Source organism: Megalops cyprinoides, chromosome 23 (genome assembly GCF_013368585.1).
Source record: "Megalops cyprinoides isolate fMegCyp1 chromosome 23, fMegCyp1.pri, whole genome shotgun sequence".
Classification (NCBI taxonomy): Eukaryota; Metazoa; Chordata; class Actinopteri; order Elopiformes; family Megalopidae; genus Megalops; species Megalops cyprinoides.
In genome coordinates, this window is record NC_050605.1 from 12,593,819 (window position 1) to 12,617,681 (window position 23,863).

The following is a 23,863-nucleotide window of genomic DNA, read 5'->3' on the forward strand; positions in this document are numbered from 1 at the left end:
CAAAGATACTAGAATAGATTACTTGAACCTAAATCAATACTCAACATTAAAGTGTCATACAATTCCCACGCTTGGCTAATTTCCTGTTGTTTTCTGCAAACAGTGATGTAGATCTGTACAACCGACTTCTGGGGCTTTACTGTTAAACAAAGGTGAAGCACAGTTCATAAGCATGAAACACATCTTGGCAATGATCCATGTCTACTTGGGGAGGCGGCAGTGTAGCATAGTGGTTAAGGAGCAGGACTTGTAAGCGAAAGGTTGCCGGTTCAGTCCCTGCTGGGACACTGCTGCTGTACCCATGGGCAGGGTACTTAACCCACAATTGCCTCAGTAAAATATCCAGCTGTATAAATGGATAACATTGTAAAGAACTGTAACCTATGTAAGTTGCTTTGGATAAAAGCGTCTGCCAAATGAATAAATGTAAATGTACCTTCATGCAGCAGCTGAGTATCACCCTTACTTACAAGAAGCTTAGCCACTTGCACCTTTATGAATGTAAATAATGAAAGGAAATGTGTTGTCGTTCCCAGCGAAAGAGAAGGGCGAGAAGAAGCTGTTTGGCTTCTCCTTCGTCCCCCTGATGCAGGAGGACGGGCGCACGCTGCCGGACGGCACCCACGAGCTCGTCGTCCACAAGGTAGTGCTGTTAATACACTGGGGCAGCGCAGGGCAAAGACACGCACCACACTTTACACTTCAACCGTTTCTTGCATAGTGGTCCCTGTTTTCCATTCCGAAGCTGTGCGCGTGTTCATTCATGTGTGTGTGTCTTTGTATATTTTTAAGACCCCAGTCTGGTCATTTCCAACCATCTTCAACAATTTACAACTGCTAGATTATGCAGTCTTTTGGTTGATGCAAAATAACCAACCCCAGAAGCAATACAATATAACAAATTCAATAATACTGTTGTGAGAGGGCGCACATAAAATGTGACACCCAAAAAAAATTATTGTGACCTAGTTCTAGATTTTTAAAATAGGGCAGCGCATTCTACACAAAAAGAAAACATTTGTAGAGTTTTCCATGAAAATATAGCCATGCTCTTCCACACCACATTATTGATATTGGTATATTTGTATGATACATATTTAAATATATTGATATATTTAAATATGTATCATACATGAGATACTTGACTCTCTTTTTTAAAGCACGGGGTTTATATTCTGATTAAGGGCCAACAGACACTTGGAAAATAGATTTTATTGACTGGACAGGTACTCTGGGGGTGAGGTAATGTAAACAGAAAGAGTGCACTGCTGGGCTCCTAAATGGTTTGTGTGCAGTTTCTCTCCAAGTCGTCCTGTTAGATCGCTCAGTGCGTTGGAACAAAGAAACGGAACACCTCAGGCGGTGCCACGGAAGGTGGTGCTTTCACCACCTCGTTATGTGACTCTGAGCGGGCTTTACTCTGTCTCCCGCTCTGTCTCTCTCTCAGTGTGAAGAGAGCGCTAACCTCCACGACTCCGCACGCTACCTCAAGCTGCCGTTCTCGAAAGGAAGCCTCCCAGGGAACAATCAAGCCGCGAAGGGCACCAAGGAGTTGTTCTGCGTCACGTCCTTCCTGTGCTCGACGAAGCTCACGCAGAACGGTGGGCCGAAGCGCAGACAAAAGGAGCAATAGCACATAACATTACCCCTTTAGACCCCCCAGAAGGAAAAATAACACTTACATCAAAATCAAATTTTATCCTCTTGTGAAGGTGTATTCCAACAATGTTGGTTACCCAGGAGACCATTTGCTTCACGTACAGCAAATGAGAGGTCCGTAATTAAAGCATTCATTATTTGATTTGAAAAAAAAAATGTCCTTCCGCTTTGACCAGGACTTTACCGTGCCCGCGCAATGAATCGCACTAGTGCTTCCTCTTTGGGCCTCTAGTGTCCTTTGAGTGTGATGTAGGATGTGACATTCATCTCAGTGCTAGAGTTTCACTCACCATTGAGAATGATGCACCCTAGGAAGTGCGCCAAGAATGTATTTGTGGACAAGTTTGTCTGAAGCGGAACACAATGTTATAAACTGCAGAACTGGGCGTCAGTGACAGAATTATGCCATGGTGAAAGTTTGAAACTTAACAGCTGTCAACATCAATTGTTGTGGAAAAACACTCACTTTAAGAGCTACTTAGGGCACAAGGCAAATAATTTATTTCAGTTTAAGACAGCAGTTCAATAATGGTAGTATAGTACTCTACAGGAATATAGATTGTGTCCAGAACAGAACCATTGAAGCATGACTTAGATCTTTCCTCCATTACAAACAGGAAATTATATCGTGAACATCTTACCTGATGTGTTCATTTACCTTGTTGCTTGATGACTGTGTTGCATCAGGAAATGTAATGGAGATTCTTTAAATGCCAGCACGTTGCTTTTCATACTCTTCTATACATTTGTTTTTTTATATCACCTTGATTTGCTTGACTGTTGCTAACAGCCTATGCTTACCTGGAAACAAAACCAAATTGCAAGGCGTTATTGATTAAAGATGAGAACAGTTTGCTTTTCCCAGGGGGATAAAGCTGTCATATCTGATCCTCATTGCAGGCGACATGCTGGATCTGCTCAAATGGAGGGCCCATCCAGAGAGGATCAATGACAGCCTGACCAAACTTAAGGACATTGATGGCTCTGAAATAGTCAAGGTAGAGTTTCCACAGAGGCACACGTACACATACTCATGTAAATCCTACTCTGAATCGGCTGACTATGAGTGTTCTTGCTTTCCATTCCCGCAGTTTTTACAAGATACACTGGATACGCTCTTCGGCATTTTAGACGAAAATTCTCAGCGATACGGGTTGAAGGTTTTCGATTGTCTCGTAAGTGCTCCCCTTTCGTGTTTTTGAGCTCTGCGCCGCAGTGCCTCCCTTGGAGTAGCTGGACAATTTGCATGTGCACAATAGCGGGCGATCTGTTAAGAGCTGAACCTTTACTCGGTCGCTAACTGGGTGACCAATCGGAGATCCTCCCTCTGGTCTGCAGCCCGTGAGAAAAAGACAGTGCTCGTAACGATTTGCTGACACGGGTCAATTGACATGCTCAATACTGTAACACCTCAAAGCTTAGCCTAAGTCTCAGGCTGTTGTTTTCTTGTACATCTAAGATCAATATCCCGAGGAATCGGCTTATCCCTGGCGGCTGACAAGGAAGGCCGAGCTGCCTCTTTGGGATACAGTTGCATTGTAATTCAGAGTAAAGCTGTGGTTTGCCACATGTTTAGCCAAGCAATCTAAATTTGAAACCAAAGATGTATATTGCTATTTATTTGCTTTGCATACTCATCAGCAGTGATATAGTTTCTTACATTTTTTATGTTTGTGAAAGTATAATTATTAAGTAAAAATTGTTAAAGATAAGTTGACATTGTCTTTGTGGACTGTTCTGGCTATAACTTGATGTGGGATGCTTTGTAAAATAATTTGCAGTTCTTCCTACACATTTAATATTATTGAAGTCACTGTGTTCGGCAGACATAGGTTGACCTACTGTACGTTTGTTATCCAGATGTAGAGCCAGATACTGAAAGAAGCAATGCAGTATGAGCACTGTACCTTGTTCAATGGTACAACAGGAGCACTTCACCCGTTATGTCAGCGTGTAAATGTTCTGTTGCCTTACCATTACACCACACTCATATTAATTAGTGCATCTTGTTACCCTGTTTGCTAGGTTCACATAATAAATTTGCTGCAGGACAGCAAATTCCAGCATTTCAAACCAGTCATGGACACCTATATTGAGAGCCATTTTGCAGGTGCTCTGTCATACAGGTATGTAAATTGAAACCTCCCTTTCTACCTCATTACCAATAGTAACATGTTTACATGGCACAATGGAACAGAAGTGACTCTGTTATCTTCCTTTGCTCATGTACTACTTTTTCAGTTTTGCAGGGTATTGTAATCAGAAATCAGAGCAGCTAAGCTGTGAAGTGCACCTTCCCTCAGTTGGATTTTAGACAGCACGTCTTTGTGCAGTGGTATAACTATCAGTGCGCCTGGTTGTTAGCGGCTCGTCTTGTTAGGAGGACTGCGGTGGGCCCTGTTGCTGTTGCGGGCTTCCTGGCAGTGAGAGACGGGGGGGTTAATGAAGTGTGAATCCATCATCTGGGCTGCCGCTCCTGCCAGTAGGGAGAAGCATGGTTATGGCAATGCGTCTGCAGCAGCTGAAGTCAGGAGGCGGGCCTGTGGTCCAATCCGCACGCACTGCACGCCTCCACCTCAGCCCTGCTCGCCAATCCTCCTCCTCCCCTTCCCACCGGTCCCTCCCACTCCTCATATCCCTGCGACGGTCCCTCTCTGCCCAGTTGGCTGGCCTCAGTCTACTCCTTTAACTTTTGCCTCAGAGATAATCCTGTTTCACTGTAGTGCAGCATGTGGTGGAGTAGTGTGACGTATAATACTGGTGATGGTTTTAACACACTGTCAGCGTGGCATTGTACACATCACATCACACTTCATATGAGATTGTTATGTTAATTTTATCTTTTTATGGTAAGTGGCAACAGTACCAAAAAGGTTTATTTATAGCCTTTGGTTCAGGTATCAATCATTTTTTGTCAAGCTGGGCCTATCTTTCCGATTTCGGCTTAAGAAAGATAAAACATTTTAAAAATCTTAAAAGGGACAGGGGACAGCAACCTGTACATAGTTAAAGACAAGGCAGTGAGCCTTCCTTCCACCTGCATCACGCTTCTGTGCTGTCCAAGGACAAGAAGTACGCAGTCTGTCTCTCCACAGGCCCTGAAAGTGCCAGGGCTTCTGGATATTTTTACTCCACGTCTGTGCAATTATTCTGGGAACAGGACCAGGCAGGAAGGATGCGTGGCTCAGTTATTAATGTGTGTAAATACTCGGCTCACAGGGCAGGTATGCGAGTAATGGATCTCGTTCTTTTTCTCCCGTCCAAAAGCGAAGAAGAAAGTTTGCATCTGCGGATGTTCAGATGCTGCAGTTTTTTTCAAGGGCAACAAATATGATCCTGGATGCCAAAAGTATATCAATTAAATGTAAGGGGCATAAGCACAATGAGGCCACTCTGTAAACACAATGTATATACCCTTAAGTGGAGATATTCAGGTATTTTTGTGACAGACATATACGCGCACACAAAAACACACACAGGCACATATACACAAACTTTGCAGTGTTGATTGTATTGAACACCCCTTAACTATTGATTGATTAATTTTATGTTTGGTTAGATGTTGCCTCCTCTGCCACATCTCTTCCCCTTTTGGATGTAGGATTATGTGGATATGCTCCACTTAATCTAGATGAGTTTCTCCCCATCACTGCTTTGAGAGTGCACCCCACTAAGGCCGGCTTCATTTCACCCCAGGCCTGGCCAGACAACTTACAGACATTCATTTATCAGCTGTCTGTCTCGCATTCCCTTCAGTGGTCTCAGTGCTTTCTCTCAAGTCCTTCTTTTGAGAAGTACTTCATTTAATTATGACACACACACTCATAGAAAACCACCCAGTGGCCCAAATGCACACATATACTATTGCTGTCACAGGTGAAAAATAACAAAACAAAAATAACAAAAACTAAAAGATTTTACTTGCTGTCACGTTTACCCACAATCCTCTTCCTTTCCCAGGGATCTCATTAAGGTGCTGAAGTGGTATGTCGACCGCATTGTCGATGCAGAGCACCAGGAGCACATCCAGCAGGTCCTCAAGGTGAGACCGGCTGTGTGGGGCACGGCAAGCTCTGGCACTGATACTCCAAACTGCCAATACATTTCCTGCTTGTCAGAGCTCATATCTCAAAACTTACAGGCAGCAAGTATTACTCATCAATGTTTCCTATCATTTAGTGAATAAAATTTGAATAAATATAAATGGCATGCCTAGGGGGGGCTTCATATTTCCATATGACATTATTATTAATAGTGTACATGCTGCTTGAAAAAAAACAGTGATATATGATAATCAGGGTTTAAGCATTTTTTGTGGGAACGTTTTACTAGTGAATCTCAGCTCTAACTAATGTGCTTTTGTTTCGCTTGGCGTGCACCTTTTTAATTGCTTCCATATCTCGATTTGAATTTTCCTCTCCCAGGCAACGGAGTACATCTTTAAGTACATTATTCAGTCACGTCGCCTCTTCTCCCTGGCCACGGGCGGCCAGAACGAGGAGGAGTTCCGCTGCTGTATTCTCGAGCTCTTCATGTCCCTCCGCTTCTTCCTGTCCCAGGAGAGCAAAGGGGCCAGCCCTGTCACCCAGACCCAGGTAAGGCTCCGGCCAGAGCGCAGCACTCATAGGATCTCCCCGCTGTGATTGATTCAAGGCTGCAGAGACACCGCCAAATGTATTAAGGGGGAATTGTACTAATTGCCTAATTGACTCTGTTGCTAATTCCAGCTGGCAGCACTCAAGGCACCCTTAAAACAGAAGACATTTCTGTCTCTGACCCTGTCTCTGTCTCTGACCCTCTTTGTAGGAGAGATCTCAAACTGCTAATGCGATTTGATGAGATATGATTTTAGGGCAGATTTTAGAAGAAACATAGCATTCCTAGGAATACCTGGATTGGGCGTAAAGAGAATTTAATCCTCTCAGTTCAAGTAGGAGTAAGGCTGTACCATTCTTTGGTTATGGTTTTTAAAGCTGCTTTTTTATTCAGCAAAGCCCTGGAGATATAAATCGTGTTTCTTGGCTGTTTAGAGCAGGCCTGGCAGTTTTCAATTAATGCGAGCACAGCAAACAAAAGCGCCTACGGACGGCGGGCAAATAATCAGAATTACACGGGGCGCACGCACGTGGTTTTCAGCCGCATCCGAGGCCGTTGCCTTTATCTCCGCGTGCATTGTTTGCGTGGGCATTCTTCTGCGAGGTGTCCCCCAGGGCCCCCTCCTAAGACAGCCTCCTGATTGTGATGTCAGCGCCCACCCCAGCCGAAGAGGTCTGGCAGGAGCCGGGAGCCTCGCGGCCACAGCCAAGCCCACGCAGCTATGTTCTCCGAGGGTCCAGCTCTTGGTTATGTCCCTCTGCCCTCAGTAGAAATCCTGTCCTGCATGTTCCTCTATGGAATTTCAGACCTGGGCTCAGCTTAGTTGTCAGTTCTGAGCGATAGAGAATTCTTGGCTCACCATAGTCTTGAATCCCAAGTCTGAATAATTCAATGTGTGTCTTATATGCAGCCTAGCCAGAGGTTGTTTTGATTTATAGCTCATATAGGACAATACATAGAAATCCAAATGGGCACATTAGCAATAACCAGGTAAAGTAGGACTGTACTGCATTGTTGCTGATCATTGTCTGAAGCAGGAATGGCCATTAGTATAAACTCTTACTGAGTTGTTATTATTCAATGTAAATGAAAAAAGGTAGGTTAAGGAATAGCAAAGAACAATGTGGAAGGTTTCCTGTAGTGCACTTCAATTTAGATCTATTTGGAGAAAAAAAAATAACATTCCCCCACAAGTGGTGTCAAGGTATAATTGTTTGCCTGGACTACATTCTTTTATTCCTGGTGCAAATTATCTGAGACAGGTGTCAATCACACAAACAATGTCTCTAGTTGGTGTTATACAGCACTTTATTTCAGCACTAGCCCACCCCCTTGTTTTCTGAACAGGTTTAAGATGTGCAGCGCATGACCATATCAAAGATGGCTCCTGAACAGAGTCCAATGGGACTAAGTCTCCGAATGTACTCGCAGGCAGTGCTATTGAAAACATTCTGTTGAAAGCATTTTTATTGAAAGCTTTGTATATATGACAATGATGCAGGTTCCTGAAAATGGTTCTCTGTGTAATCTCTCAGGCAGGGCTTTTGGGTGTCACTCTTGAGAAGCATTCTCTCTGTATGTAAGGATTTTTTTTTTAGCTTTGATGCTGGGAGTGTTCTTTGTCTCCAAGGTGTTTTGGGAGTATTTCTTGAACACCTTCTTTGTCTGTGTGGATCTTCAGGCGGTGTTCCTGAGGACGTTTCCTGCGGTGTACTCCGAGCTGCTGAAGATCTTCACCGTGCGAGAGGTGGCCAATTTTGTGCGCGAGACCCTGGGCAGTCTACCAGTACTCGCGCACGCTGACTGCCCCCTAGAGGCTGTCAAGCTGCAGTGCATCGCCAAGACCGTGGAGAGCCAGCTGTACACCAACCCTGGTACAAATCATTTGCTGTACTACACTGTACTTACCAAACCACATACGGAGCACATTATGACATAGTATATCCCAACCCAGGCAGACAGCACTTAAAAGTAGCGGTGTGGTGCGACAGCAGGGGTGGCAGTGTAGTATAATGGTAAGGAGCAGGACTGGTAAGCAAAAGGTTCCTGGTTCGATTCTCCGCTGGTACACTGCTGCTATACCCTTGGGTAAGGTTTTTAACCAACAGTTGCCTTAGTAAACATCCAGCTGTATAAATGGTTGCATGTAAAAAAAACTGTAACCTATGTAAGTCACTATGGTTAACAGTGTCTGCTAAATTCCAATAAAGTATAACATAGGAGTCACCAAAACCAGGTACACAGCGCTTAACAGTATCACATGGTAGTCAGAGCCAGTCTTATATCCATTCATCACTGCTAAATTTACAGTTACCCATGCCATATGGAATGCATGTGGGAAAAGATGGAATAGAAACGTTGTTCAGTACGCACATCCGCAGGTTTCATAATGTCTAATGTGCATATTATTAGGGAGTATATTATGCATTCGTTTGATAAGGGAGTCTTTCAGTACAGGCGTTTGATTTTTAAGGGCTTTAGCTTTAATGTTAGAATCGAGTTTCTCCATTAATGATAATCTCATACACCATGTGCCTATCAAGATACAGTTTAGTACCAACAGAGATGTTTTTTAGGCCAGTGCTTCTATTTTTAGTTAATAAACATAGGAGGCATGTGAAGGTGGGTAGCCTTCTATGAATTTTCCTCTCTTAAAGAAACAGTGCATCTTAGCAGCATCCTCAAGCTGTCTGGTGTTGCATAGTGATAGTAATACTCTACTTCAGAATGATCAGTCACAGTATTTGAAGAATTTTGTGTGAAAAGTGATGCAAGTTATGTCTTTTGTGGTCCTCTTATGTCCAATGTGAGTGTGGATAATATGCTCCAGGTCTCATCTTGTACATCTTCTGAGTTTTGCAAAATGTGCTGTGTTATCAGAAAGCCAAACTGACCCTAGTACATAGAGATGACTTTCAACACATGAGCATGCTTGATGTAAGTTCGGCTTTCACAGCAGAGGTGTTGCCTGAATGTTATGCGTCTGGGTTGTGTGAATGGCTGTTATTGACCGCACCGCCCTGACCGTTTCCAGAGTCGAGGGGCATTCTGCTGCCGGTGGTCCTGCATCATCTCCAGGTTCACATGCAGGAGCAGAGAGACCTGGTCATGTGTGCCCGCATCCTCAGCAGCACGTTCACCCTTATCAAGAAGGAAAACACGGTGAGTATGGCTATACCTGACCCCCACTAGAAATCCCATAGGCATCCTACTACTGCTGCTTCTGTTTTACTGCGGGAAGTCCCAAAGGCAAGTTCTGCTATACCGTCTCACAGCCTCACTGCAAGCAATCAGTGGGCAGATATAGTGTCCTCTTGGCAATGTTTTATAGTCTTGGTCCTGGAGTATCAGTCTGCTGGTTTTCATTCTGACTCAGCTGGATTTATTAGGTTTAATTTAGCTTTTAACAGAATATTAATTTGGACATTGAAAGGCATTAGCTGTTATTGGAACATGGCTGTCGTAGCTGAAACCATTATACAGCACACAAAGCTGAAAGCTGAAATATGGAAAGCTCTGTGCTTGTTTTGCTGAGAGGACACTCTTGATTTGTTCCAATATATTTCGGACAGAATGGTGTGCGTGGAAGGAGATGACTACTTCTCATTTATGTGCCAATCAAGTGGATATAATGGTACAGACCCTAGAAACATGACTGCCTTTCATCCTCAGCAATTGCAAGAGAAGTGGTTAGCACTCTGAGAGATTACTGCAAAGGAAGGATCTTGACAAAGAGAAAAGAGGAAAAAATGGAAGCGTGAGTGTACCATGGGCCTTAGCACAGTACATGATGTTCTGCCTATACCCCAACACCCAGGCAGTCTGGGGCAATATAAGGCAAAATATTGTAGCTGGTGCATTTGGTAGAGTCGGTGCTTTGATTCCCAAGGCACCAGTGGGAACAGTGGTCCCTGCTGCTGTCTGCCTGTGGTGTATGAGTTGTCTTCTTACGGGGAAACTCCATGATAACGAATATGAACTCCTTTCCTGCACTTTAACACTGCCATCCCCCATTTCCATCTCCGGTCCGGTTTGTGTCACAGATGTTGAATGAGAATGTGTTGCCTTTCGAGCTGACACGAGACGTTTGGGTTTTTCAGACTTGTTCAGATGTCCTCAGGGTGAGAAAAGGCCCATGTCACATGATTCAGCAATGAAGTAGAGAGTACTACTGCAGATGCCCGGTGCCCTGCTCATTAATGACAAATGGAATGCCTCAACCAGGGTTTGAGGGAGTGTTGACAGTTAAAGATTTTTACTCCACTCTGGGGGGTAATTTACCAGTGTGGAGTGGTTGCAAGTGAGGAAGAACGGCGCTGTGTTTCTGAAGGAACAAAGTTATTTCCTTTTTCTTTGATGTGATAGAAAACACCAGTAAAGTTACGACTTGACAGTGAAACTCGGAATGAATTTCAGGTGGCTGTCTTGATTTTTCCACTTTCTACATAATATTTCTCTTTGAAGTTGAAACTGTTTGTATGTGTATAAAAAAATGAAAGAACAAGAGCAATGACCTGCTCTAGTGTGTTTCACCTTGAATGTTTGGAGCCAGAAGACTAGTGTAAAGAGGATGTCAGATGCTCAGCAGACCAAACAACACATAGCCCTTTCTGACATTTTTAACCCAAACTGGCTTAAGACGAAGTGACAGTTAGAATCCAGGCCTGTCGGCCTCGTGGTTTTTCACATTATCCCGTTTCCCATGATGCAGTTCCTCTGTCAGGATGCATTTGTAATAAAAGAGGAGGCTTCTCGGTGCGGCGTGGCTCACCTCGGACGGCGGCTCCGCCGTCTTATGGCTTTCACTTGTGTTGTGCTCTGCCTTACTTGAAAGTTGCTTTGGACAAAATCGTCTACCAGATGAGTGAATGTAAATGTAAATGTCCCAATCACGCGGTTGTCATGCCTCTCCCTACCTGTGCGCAGGAGTTTGCGGCGTCTGAAGAAGTGGTGGTGGTGGTGGAGAGCCTGCTGGGCGTGCTGCTCAGGACCATATTAGAGATCACCAACCGGCCCCAGCCGGCGGGAACCGCCCTGCGCCTGCAGTTCCAGGATGTCACGGTAAGGATTAGGGCCCGCGAGGCTCTTGCCGGGCTAATCAGCGAAGTCCCCGCGTTTTAATTAAAGCGAGCCCCGGCTCCTGTCAGTCCGGCCTGCCGCCGACTCCAGCTGAACTTCCAGACGCTCCCGTGGGTGGCAATCTCGGCAGCAGCTGGAAACCGGCGAGACTCCGCAGAGAAATGTACTGACACGCCGCATTTTGTCATTTTTCTCGAACGCAGAACGCTCTGTTTTGGAAATCTCGACGAACGGCGGCGTTTCCTACTGCGAGACTGTTCGTGTCTGGCTATTAAGCCGACAGGGACCGTAAATATGCTAAGATCGCAGCATGTGTTTGTTGGATGCTGCCGTCTGTGGAATGCAGAGTCCTTTTGGAATACTAACAGTGGGTTTCCCCGTGGTTTCTGTTGATTTAGGGCGAGTTTGTTGCTTGTCTCCTGGCTCTGCTTCGACAGATGACGGATAAACATTACCAGCAACTTCTGGAAAGCTTCTCCAATAAGGATGATCTGAGGGTAAGGCCTTTTCCAGTCAGAGAGCACCTATAATAGTGCAGACAAGACAGGATTGTCATGGCTTTGTAAATTGACCCTCCCCTTGTCTCTTCACCTCCATTTAATTCCTTAGGAAAAGGGGATAAATGGTTTTGAGGAAGTGTATTCATTCAGTGTCGTGCAAATTGTTACCACAAATATATATATAATATTGTATTAAACCGTGAATTCAATTTGATTTCATTATGAGATTAAAATAACAATCCGATGCAGTCCCTCCCCAGACACGCGCATTGCCATATTCATAATGTTTGAAATCAATCATATACAGCTTCTGCCAGAGAGTTTGAACAGATTGAAATGGTAATGAACAACAGGAACATACGTTACCCCTGGCCTTATATGCGCAGCTGCAAATAAGCACAATTTGAATGTGCCTCCTGAGAAATATTTGCTCTGTCTTTCAGGACTTCCTCCTCCAGATCTTCACTGTATTTCGTATTCTCATCCGACCAGAAATGTTCCCAAAAGACTGGACTGTGATGCGGCTGGTCACCAACAAGTACGATCCTGTCTTTCCCTTTAAATCTGAGGGTTGTTTTCTGAAAAAAAGTGCATTCAATCCATTGAATTATTCACCTGCTTAAGCCGATGCAGACACAGTTCCAGAGTGTTAGGCATGTAAAGATCTACTGGATGGTAGCCCTGCAGGAGCGATGTTGGATACCTCTGCAGTAGGCCACAGACTTAATCTGTGCCGTATCTAGATATCACAGCTTCCTTATTTCCTTCATCTTTTTACTCCCCTGGCAGTGTCATCATCACCACAGTACTTTATCTCTCAGATGCTCTGAGGAAGAACTTCCTGAATGAAAAGTTTGATTACAAGGTAAGGAGAGCTGTCTGTTTTAGTATCTTGACCTCATTCTCCTGGTTCTTTGACGACTGCCTTCATAAGATCCGTGGAGAGAGGTTACTGAACCCACTCACACTGACATGTGGTCTGCGCTGTGAAGTATTTCAGATTGCCTCTATTTTTCCTCTATTTCTTCTTTTATTACCACAGACTAGAAGTAGCACAGGGATGGTTTCTCTATCACACTCCTACCCACTCATGTGACATTTCATTCCCTTCCAGCAAATCACCTAATTCATGAAGTGATTTTCAATAAAATATCCCACGCAGCAACAGAATTCCATCCCTCAAAACTGATTTTTGCAGTTATATCCCAGTATATTAATATAATTTTATAGTTATATCCCAGTATATTAAAATGAAGGACCTGGAAGGACTTGCTCCATTTTGCAGTTTTCAGTTCATTCCCTTAAACAAGCAGCATGTCTCAGGTTATCTGGAGACCCAACAGACCCCAGTCCTGTCTCAGGGCTCTACAGCAGAAAGCTTTTTAAACAAGATGGCAAACATACTGTATGATGTTATACAGTAAAATGCCACCTGTTGCCACATGTAGGCAAAGCTGAGGGTGAACATACCCTGACAGTGCTGTGTCATTGTGTGCCGCTGCAGCGTGGAATGGCATAACCGACATTGTGTTTAATCCTAGGTGTGGGACTCTTATTTCTACCTCTCTGTGATCTTCATAAACCAGCCCTGTCTCCAGCTGGAGATGTTCTCTCCGTCTAAGAGGAAGAAAATTCTGGAAAAGTAAGAGGCTTCTGCATATAGGTGTGGCATAGATAAGATAATGCTGTTTCAGTCCCTCTAACCTCCTTGTTTTCTCTCGCTGGGAAGGTATGGAGACATGAGGGTGATGATGGGCTGTGAGATCTTCAGCATGTGGCAGAATTTAGGTAAGGGAGGATAGTTCCTATGGTTCATATCTCACCAGCAAGAGAAGGAAAGCACATTTCTCATGTATTGGCAAACAAATGTAGGCATACAGGAAGTGACATCAAGGCAGTGATGTTATGCCTTCAGTTTATTCAGATGGTTCAGTGTTGTATTTGCTGTGTGGGAGACATTTCTGTGAGTTCTATGAATTTCTCTCCTATTGTGAACGGTGACGTGGTGACTTTCAGCCTTTGAGTGATTGAGGAATGTGTTTCCAGGGGAGCATAAGCTCAACTTCATTCCAGCCATGATTGGCCCTTTCCTGGAAGTGACCCTGGTCCCTCAGCCTGACCTCCGCAATGTCATGATCCCCATCTTCCACGACATGATGGACTGGGAGCAGAGGAGAAGCGGGAACTTCAAACAGGTGCCGAGATGTTCGCGATCTGTACTTGTGTGCTTGTTGCCCCCTGGTGGCAGATCGTGGAGTTGCAATCTCTGCTACCAGCTGTCCCACAGTTACGGTGACTCCTGCAGTGAAGTTTATAATATAGCCACCAGCTTAAAGCCAGCTTCATGTATTGATTTAGCTGTAATAGGTCAACACCATATTACCAAAATATGCTATTGACTTATTACATCTAGATGTTTTAATGTGAGATGTGAATTTTCAATTTTGTATTTTTACATAATACGTTACAACTGTGTAGGTTTGTTTGAAGGCACGTCTCGAAGGATGGCTCTATAAAAATGCCATATGTCATACACTTGACGTGACCTCTGGGTGCTCTTACTTCAGGTGGAGGCCAAGCTGATAGACAAACTGGACAGCTTGATGTCGGACGGCAAGGGAGACGAAACGTACAGAGAGCTGTTCAACAGCATGTAAGTCTCTTTGAGCAGGAGAGCTCCACATGCCACCCGCGGCCTGTGGCAGAGTGAACAGGACTCTTATCGTATGTTCCTTTGGATATGTTTGCCATTTGTTGGAGTTGTTCCCATTTTCCTTGTCATTGTAGCCTGTCAGTAAGAAACCCTGAACATCTGTGTCCAGCTCCATGCTGTTGGTGTATATTATAGTCTCCGCAAAACATTTACATTCATTTCATGGCATTCGGTGCCTCCCTCATTCAGCTGCAGATGTCTCCTGCACACAGCTGGTGAATTCCTGGCCACTCGGAGAAGGAAGGCATTTTGCTTACATTTCTACGGCAGGATTAGATTTAAACTCTGCATATGTAATGAGGCTGAATTGTGGGAGATCTTTCATGTCTTTTAGATCACTGGGAGATCTTTAAAAAGTGAAAGCATATTTTGCTCCGTCATGGGAAGAATCATAGGCACCATTCCCCTGCCACAGACACTCGGTTGTGACAGAGTTGTCAGCACTTTGTGGCGCAGTTGTACAGTCGTGGTGTGTGATGTGCAGGGGGCAATTTAAAGGGAGGGGGAGCGGGGTTGCAGTTGCATGGAGGGGTGTTGTGAATGCCGTGGGTGATTAAGGGGGGGGCGAATGGTGACGCCACCCCGTCCCCCTCACTGCTCACACTGAAGTCGCTGTCACCGTGTCACCAGGTTTGTCACATGGCACCATGCCGTGCCGTGATAAGTGTTGTGTGAGTGGGCATGTGCATGTCGATGTGCTTTCCTGCCGCTACCGTTAGTCCACAATGGTGCTATTACAGTAACCAACAGACACACGTGATTTTCAGTGGCTAAGGACAGGTTCTTCTGAGAGCTCATAGGTAATAACCTTGTAATGACGTGTTTCGGGGCTTTGCTTAAAAAGTGAATACTGCAAAATGGCATGGCCAAAACAATTGGCCAATTTCCATTTCAGTATGGAACTTCACTGTCTACCATGATACAGAACAATCATAATCATTTGTGACTTTAAGCATCTTCACTATTTGGGTTGAGTGAACTTCTTTTCAATGTAGACAGCAATACCTGATGATTTCATTCTTCTTTGTAATTCTTCTGTTTCCTATGCTTACTTGACCTCCTAACAACTAACATTACTAACATTCTACTAACGTGTGTGAGTGGGTGTTGGCATTAATATATTAACATTAATCTGTTCTACCAATGCTTCCGGGAATAGAATACCTCTGTTTGGCCCGTATCCTAGGTAAGACGTTACTCTACACTCCTACTGCTCCTACTACCCAAGGAATGCATTTTCTGCTGATTGTTAGTGGCCAGGTGGTGTGGTGTGTCTAGCGGTGGTCACAGAGGGTAATGAGAGTGTCCTTCTGTCTCAGTCTGCTGAAGAAGATCGAGAGGGAGACCTGGAGGGAGAGCGGCGTCTCCCTAATCGCCACTGTCACCCGACTAATGGAGAGACTGCTGGATTACAGGTACTGTAGGAGTGCCACTCTCACTCTCCTACAGCATCTGTGCCCTGTTCTCTCTCTCTTCTAAGTCACCCTGTCTCTCTCTCTGTCTCTGTCCCTCTCTCTCTCACACACACATGCACACATACACACACACACACTCTCACATAGACACACACACGTACACTCACACACGCATGCATATACACATTCACATACATGCACACAAACACACACATATATACAGTGCACTCACACACACACACACACATGCACACACACATTCACACACACACACACACACACACACACACACACATACACACTCACCATCTATGTGGCCTCAGTCTGGGCATAATGAGCGCTTTCTCTCTCACTTAGGGACTGCATGAAGGTAGGAGAGGTGGATGGAAAGAAGATAGGCTGCACTGTCAGTCTGCTGGTTAGTACAAATCATTTTTATATCTTCTATAGATATGTCTTTTATACATGTGTCTTCTCTTACACTGGTACTGTCACGGAGCATAGATTGTGGCCTTATTCTCATTACAAAACACTTTTTGGACTTTTTACACATGGAATGTAACATTATGTCTTTGGTAAAGTCAAAATCATTCCTTTCTTCTGATGGTTTCTACTGGGTATATACAAGCATGCAGCCTATTAATCTGAACGACCCAGACAAGGCAAATAAACTTTTTTTTTTTTTTCATTTTTTAATGGGCAGTCATTTTCTTCCGTCATGGTAATTGATTCAACAGTGCAGGTTTTAATTTAGCTATTTTTTCTAGTGTTTTCTTTCTCTGTCCTTCCTCCTGACCTTTCTGCGCAGCAGGTTTCAGTGCTTCTCCTGCTGCTCTATTTTGTTTTCTGCTGCACAGCAGTTGGTATCCGGTTACACAACAAACAAGCACCCCGAACCGCCAGCTAGCGTGGGCGGATATCTGGAGCCGCATTAGTAATAATCGTTGCTGCAAACTGCGCCTAAACGTTCGTGTGCTTTTCCGTCCCTCTGCAGAACTTCTACAAAACGGAACTGAACAAGGAGGAGATGTACATCCGCTACATCCACAAGCTGTACGAGCTGCACTTGAAAGCGCAGAACTACACAGGTAAAAACTGTGCGCGTGCTGGGTGCTGGGCGGTAGCGTAGCATAGTGGTTAAGGTTGCTGATTCGATTCCCCGCTGGGGCGCTGCTGCTGTACCCCTTGGGCAAGGTACTTAACCCACTATTGTCTCAGTAAATATACAGCTGTATAGATGGATAACACTGTAAAAAACCTGTAACCGATGTAAGTGGCTCTGGATAAGATTGTCTGCTAAACACCAGTGATGTAAATGTAACGGGGCACAGAGAGATTCAGATCTCGCGGTGACACCATGTCATTGTCCCGCCCCCCTCCCACAGAGGCCTCGTACACACTCCTGCTGTACGACGAGCTTCTGGAGTGGTCCGAGCGGCCGCTCCGAGAGTTCCTCAACTACCCCATGCAGACCGAGTGGCAGCGGAAGGAGTACCTGCACCTCACCATCATCCAGAACTTTGACAGGGGCAAGGTGAGCGCTCCGCTCTCTCTCTCTCTCTCTCTCTCTCTGTCGCATGGAGCGACCGGTCGCATGGAGCACTAGATGGGCAAAGTAACACCAGTGCCCTTGGGGTGGGGGCATCCATGCACAGAGCGATCAGCAGCCTGTCAACGCTGCAGCACGCCGGAGAGGAGACCGCTATGATTCTCCGACCCGACTGAGAGATTTGGTTTCGATTATGTCCCTCTCTCCACGTCATATCTACTCTCTCTCTATCTCTCTTCTGTTTCACTCTCTCTCTCCCTCTCTCTCTCTCTGATAATCCCTCTTCAGTAAAGTCCAGAATGAAAGTCAAGGTATCGACAGCTTGCAGTCTGAATATCTTCAGTTGGGCCTTGTCACTGGATGTTGTCCTCTTATGTCCTGCTTCTAAGGTTTCAAGAGTCAACTTATTTTGAAAAGTATTGTAAAATTGTAATACAGTTCGAAAAGAATAAAAAACTAAATATGTTAATAAACCCCTAAAGGCAAAATGATTAAATTCCTGAGACAAAAATGATCAAAAGGGGTGATCTATCCATCGATCTGCAGCTCTGGTTAGAGCCGTTCCTGTCAGCTCACCCTGTCCATTTGTCTTGTGAATACATAATTAAAGCCATCTGCGGGAGCTGCTGCTCAGAGGGCAGAAAGCAGCAGGATGGAGAAATCTTCCATTTAATTAGTGAAATGGCAAGGTGCAGCGCCGGCTCTGCACGAGGTGCCACGCGATGCCAAAGCCTCTGACTTCGCCGGTCTTTTACTGCCCCCAAGTGGTGGAAAGTGGAGGCGCACACCACACGCTAGCACAGGCTTGCTCGCAGACAGCCTCTGGGAAATGGGAGAGTTTCTTATAATATAAATGGTTCTGTGTATATTCTGCTGTGGGGTGCCTCATTTTGTGTAAATGCTTGTTATTTCCAGTGTTGGGAGAATGGCATCATTTTGTGCAGGGAGTTGGCAGACCAGTACGAGGCGTACTATGACTACAGGAACCTCAGCAAAATGAGGGTGAGTCTTTTATGGATACCTTCCTTCTTACGATGTTATAACTCAGCGTCGGTGTTGCAATCAAGCTGTATATTATTTGGCGCACTGCAGCCAAAGTGCATACAGAGATAGAGGGAGATTACTCTTGTTAATTGTGCATTAAAGCATACTGCCTGTCATACTTACCGTTTAATTATACATCAAATATTCCTTCGGTTTAGAGTACAAAGAAAGGGAAGACCCTCTTTGAGATAATTAATTTTACATTACAGTAGATACGCACTTGTTGACCATTCCGCATTAGAGCCTTGAAGTCTTCAGCTGAGATAACACTCAGTAACGCTACATCTTTGAGTGCCTTTTCCATTATGAGCTCAGATAGCTTTAATAGGCCACGGTCTTCTCCTGCTTGTAGATGATGGAGGCCTCCCTATATGACAAAATTATGGACCAGCAGCGACTGGAGCCTGAGTTTTTCAGAGTCGGTTTTTATGGCAGGAAGTTCCCCTTCTTTTTACGGGTAAGTGTCTCTCTGTTTTTACCCCTCCTGCTGGGCGCCCTCTCTCAGGTGCATCTGAAGAAATTTCTGCATAGCTGTCCACTCCACAAGTAGATGGAGATATCCGCTGTTATTTGATGCATAAAAATATAAAATGCATGAATTGAATGAATACAACTTTTTTCCGCATTTTCTTCCTCAAGGAGAGAATGGGCGTTGCATTGTTTAGCATGTGTATACATAGGCATTGTCATTGAATAGGTCAGTTTTGAACATTGACACTAATGGCCACTAGATGGCGGGATAAACCACATTTTGCCCTGTTTGAGACCGACATATTTTACACCACTACAGAACTAAGATTTTCAGTGAAATAAAATGGATCCATTGAAAGGCAACAATAAACATCCACTTGGTGCAGACTCTGGTGCATTTCCATTATGTGCGGCGGTACACACGGACAGAAAAATAATTGACGATAGACCGTGAGGGTCGTAAACATGAGTGAAATTTCCCGGGAGATGCCGTGGGTTTCTGCGCTGCGGTCTGAAGGACGGTGACTGCAGGGCCACACTGAAGCAGCGCCTCTCTCTCCCCTTCCCTCCCTCCCTCTTTGCAGAATAAAGAGTTTGTGTGTCGGGGACATGACTACGAGCGACTGGAGGCCTTCCAGCAGCGCATGCTGAATGAGTTCCCCCATGCCATCGCCATGCAGCACGTCAACCAGCCCGACGAGACCATTTTCCAGGCCGAGGCTCAGTGTATCCTTACCCGGCCCCGCCACGCGTGCAGTGAGATATGCCCTTTTGTGTGCGTTTGCACGAGAGTGGCACGGTTAACATTTCTTCTGAGCTATGACGGTGAAAAACTCCTGATTGAGTCCAATACTTTGAATACCTGATTGAAGTCTGCTTTTCTGTCAGATTTCCATTTTCCAGATATTTCTAAGCTGGTTTTCTGGAAACAAAAGAGCGTACCACTCTTTAGCAAAGCCTAGTGTGCCGCAGCAGGGAGAATCGATACTTTGTTTGAATTAGCGAGCGCGGGATGAGGATGGAGGCCGTTCAAATGGGTAGTATGCGCCGGCGAGGAGGACAGCTGTTTGGAAGAGCTCTGTTCTGCGCAATGTCCGACTTTCTCCTGAGTGCAATTAGAACAGACAAGGCCGGTCAAACAGCATTAGCATGACGCTTTGTTATCCTCATGTACAATTAATCAATTCCCTCTGCGGGGCTCTTACAGTGCTGGGCTCATATTTATGTTCCATTGATTCTTTTGCTCGAGTTCTGACCGTACGACAGACCGTACGGCATGTGTATGTGATCAGTGAGAGGGAGCCATTTTGCTGTTATCGTGTTTTCTTGTCGGGGCCCCTCGGTCCCCCGGAGGGCCTTCGAGGCCCGGTCCTTCACACACGGCTGCGGTTGAGCGCGGGGGTCGGTTTTGGCCTTGACGGTGACGCGCCCAGACCTGCAGATCTACGCAGTCAGCCCCATCCCGGAGAGCCAGGACGTTCTGCAGCGGGACGGGGTGCCCGACAACATCAAGAGCTTCTACAAGGTCAACCACATCTGGCACTTCCGCTACGACAGGCCCTTCCACAAGGGGACCAAGGACAAGGAGAACGAGTTCAAGGTGGCCGGCCCCACTCACCCCCTTACCTCTTTTGCTCCTTTTGTTTTTTTAGCCTTATCTCTGTGATAACCGTGGCATCGTTCTCGGGTGTGCTTGCAGATGCATTATTGAAAGATGATCCAGAGAGGTTAATTAAACTTGGGAAGCCAGGAGACAGTCTGATTTGGAAGTTCATTTCCCAGTTGAAAACGGAGGATCACATTTTCTGAAGGCTTAGTTTGCCCAAGGCCTCTCCTGGATATAAAATTTGATATCCGATGTGCTATTTTGACATATTTTTGGTACAGAGCTATGCATCACTTTTAATTAAATACAATCCTATAAGAAAATATCATGCTTGTTATTATATTTTTATTTCAAAGTAAAATGAATAAATAGTATCCCTATATGTTCACAGAATTTCATTTCAATTTGGTCTCCAGTGCCTACTCTGCTTGTCTGTGATTTGAATTTGATCATATTATCACTGTATGTCTGCATACAGGGCAACAAAGAGATTAGATTTGCTATATACCTTTATGTTTAGGTGGTTTGAGTAGTAAGGACATTGCCTTTGTGATGTGTGTGTGTGAGGGGCAGTGCAGAAGTTTGGGGTGTCCCGTATGTACTAAATGCGTCTGTGTGTTTCTGTAGAGCCTGTGGGTGGAGCGGACCACTCTGACCCTGGTGCAGAGTCTGCCTGGCATCTCACGGTGGTTTGAAGTGGAGAAACGGGAGCTGGTGAGTACAGAGGCCTTTCTACAGCAAGGATAATGAGAGCATTGAGCTATGCGGCAGCTCTCTCTGCTCCAGCCACTTCCCCATTAGGCCCTACATTACGGGCCGAGCTCTCTTTGTAAGTATTCTGGCAAAAGGTCAGGGTTTGTGTAATTGTAAAAAAGAAACAGATAGAACGCTAGCGAGGCCTGACCTTCTCAAAACATCTTCAGGAGTGATACACACACACAAATGTGTGACAGTATACTAAATGAAGAGACCCATCTCTCTTAAATGGTGCTATGGATATGCTCTTTCTCTTACACATTTATAGTGTATGTTATACATGTATGGCACATATGTGTTCATATGCGTGTGTGTGCATGTGTCTATTGTGTGTTAATATGTGGAAGTAGTTATGTATGTATTTATGAGCAGTAGATAACAGCGTGTATGCATGTGCTGTTTGTCAGATTGAGATGAGCCCTCTGGAGAACGCCATAGAAGTGATGGAGAACAAGAATGCGCAGCTGAGGACCCTGATCTCTCAGTGCCAGACCCGCCAAATGCACAACATCAACCCCCTCACCATGTGCCTCAACGGAGTCATCGACGCCGCTGTCAATGGAGGACTCACCCGCTACCAAGAGGTACCTCAGTCGAGCCCGCACTTCAGACCCGCCCGGTTGCTAGCAGCAACGCTGCGTGGCGACCGGGCCCCTGTCACCGCACTTCAGACATTCCGAAAAAGGAGAGCCGGCTCAAGGTCAACGACTGCTTCAGACCTGATAGCGTAGAAGCTAGCAATGTCAAGCGCAGAGCAACGAGGGCCCCCAGGCGCTGGCACAAGGAAAATTAGATTCCTCTCTCCAGTTTTAATTTTGCCTTCAAGGAAAAACCCTGCCTCGTTCTTATTTGCGCAGTCATGTCTTCTGAATGTGGTTTTCTAATTATTTGAAGCCTCATTTGACACCAATTAGGGTTTCTCTCCCCCCCAATGTCAACAAAAAAGCGATTTCCGAAATAAATGTTGCTCCAGTTAATCTATTTTGTTATGCATATTAATCAGCATCTCTCTGGCATAATCGTTCATTTTCATTTTAAATCGTTCCAGTTCTTAAATGAAGTCAATAGCCACTTATAAGAGAAATTTATGAATGTGTGTATTGGTTAATTCCTAAGATTTCTTAACACAGACTGGTAATGCCGCTACAATGCTTTATTTTTCTTCATCAATATAATCCTCTTCCTCAAAGCCGTTGTATCTCGTATATGTGTGCCATGTGGGTTCGTATCAGTGCTGGGATGGTTCATTTACATTTGGTAAATGGTTCATTTACATTTAAACAATAATTTTCCATTGTAGGCTGCCATTGCAGGGTTGTGGTACCATTTAGTTTGGACCAATGTTGGCCGCTTTTATCATGAAGTACAAAGCTTTGTTGAAGGTCTCACGCTGTTTCTTCAGCAATAAGCAGAAGGACCATTGAAAGAGATTTCTGTCTTATCTTTTCGGGTTGCTTTATTCTTCTTGTGGTACAATTGAATTAAGCTGAGTGAGTTAAGCTTTTTTTGTGCAATGTAGCTAATGTTCTGCCCTGTACTGTGTATTTCAAGTATTGACATTTACATTAGGCTGTACGCTGTCAGAGCAATAGAAATTGCATGAGATAACAGACAGACACAAATCTGTCAGAGAAAACATAATGACAGAGTCTGTTTGTGGTATTTTGTTTTGATGGACAGGCTGCATTTGAAGGAGTTTGCATTGTTCCTAAAGGCTGTGTAATCTCTCATTTCTCGCTGTGTAACTTTAACATGTCTTGGACAGCTGTGTGAGGGGACTGTGACAAACAGCAAAGACCAGAGCTTCATTTATTAATCATCTTACGTGACAAAGAGCAGAGTGGGTTGACTGGACAAACGAAAGCTGACAGGAAGCGCGAAAGGGGCGAGGCAGTAAGTAAGGCAGAAAGGCCGTCGTTTCATTAAACCGTTGTCGGTCATTAGCGTTAGCGACTTTTAAGTAACCGGGGGATCTGTGAGCGTTTGCAAGCGGGCGTGCGCGGGGGAAGCGTGGCTGAAACGCGCAGGCGGTGTTCTGTTCGGCGGAGGGGACAGCGCCATGTGCCGTGAGCGCCGTGCGAGGCGAGAGTGCGACTCAATGCTCTCTCTCTCTCTCTCTCTCTCACCTCCCCGACCCCCGCCCCCCCCCCCCACAGGCGTTCTTTGTGAAGGACTACATCGTAAATCACCCGGAGGACGGCGAGAAGATCGGACGGCTCAGAGAGCTCATGTTTGAGCAGGTTAGTGCGAGGCCGCCGCGCCGTGGGGCACAGGAGCAGAGCAGGTGCACTCTGGGAGAAAGGGTCTACAGGGGTCTGGTTAAGGGCACCTCTCAACTCGTCACCAGTCGGTGTATCAGTGTCGCCACACACTGCATATTGTTGAATTGATCTGACCGCTGGCAGACATTTGTGTCTTTAAGAGAATGGCTTTCAAAGGACACAGTATCCAGTGCATTAAAAGTGCCACCTACCG

At 45.2% G+C, this 23,863-nt stretch overlaps 1 protein-coding gene across 3 annotated transcripts in view; it reads left to right on the forward strand.

Annotated features, from left to right (window-relative positions):
• The window catches only part of LOC118770133 (dedicator of cytokinesis protein 4-like), an 84,402-nt gene that overhangs the window by 50,864 nt on the left and 9,675 nt on the right, over positions 1-23,863 (forward strand). For 2 of the 3 annotated variants that reach the window (XM_036517591.1, XM_036517593.1), the window contains exons 16-44: positions 537-643; positions 1,448-1,601; positions 2,560-2,657; positions 2,751-2,834; positions 3,685-3,785; positions 5,620-5,701; positions 6,084-6,254; positions 7,937-8,129; positions 9,290-9,417; positions 11,182-11,316; positions 11,733-11,831; positions 12,278-12,372; positions 12,624-12,699; positions 13,376-13,476; positions 13,564-13,622; positions 13,881-14,029; positions 14,402-14,487; positions 15,707-15,733; positions 15,867-15,962; positions 16,320-16,380; positions 16,957-17,050; positions 17,348-17,496; positions 18,427-18,513; positions 18,908-19,012; positions 19,611-19,752; positions 20,460-20,626; positions 21,260-21,346; positions 21,796-21,972; positions 23,545-23,628. In XM_036517591.1, the coding sequence (XP_036373484.1) occupies positions 537-643; positions 1,448-1,601; positions 2,560-2,657; positions 2,751-2,834; positions 3,685-3,785; positions 5,620-5,701; positions 6,084-6,254; positions 7,937-8,129; positions 9,290-9,417; positions 11,182-11,316; positions 11,733-11,831; positions 12,278-12,372; positions 12,624-12,699; positions 13,376-13,476; positions 13,564-13,622; positions 13,881-14,029; positions 14,402-14,487; positions 15,707-15,733; positions 15,867-15,962; positions 16,320-16,380; positions 16,957-17,050; positions 17,348-17,496; positions 18,427-18,513; positions 18,908-19,012; positions 19,611-19,752; positions 20,460-20,626; positions 21,260-21,346; positions 21,796-21,972; positions 23,545-23,628 (3,194 nt within the window). The remainder of the gene's footprint in view (positions 1-536; positions 644-1,447; positions 1,602-2,559; positions 2,658-2,750; positions 2,835-3,684; positions 3,786-5,619; positions 5,702-6,083; positions 6,255-7,936; positions 8,130-9,289; positions 9,418-11,181; positions 11,317-11,732; positions 11,832-12,277; positions 12,373-12,623; positions 12,700-13,375; positions 13,477-13,563; positions 13,623-13,880; positions 14,030-14,401; positions 14,488-15,706; positions 15,734-15,866; positions 15,963-16,319; positions 16,381-16,956; positions 17,051-17,347; positions 17,497-18,426; positions 18,514-18,907; positions 19,013-19,610; positions 19,753-20,459; positions 20,627-21,259; positions 21,347-21,795; positions 21,973-23,544; positions 23,629-23,863) is intronic. The other variant, XM_036517592.1, reaches the window with a different exon arrangement.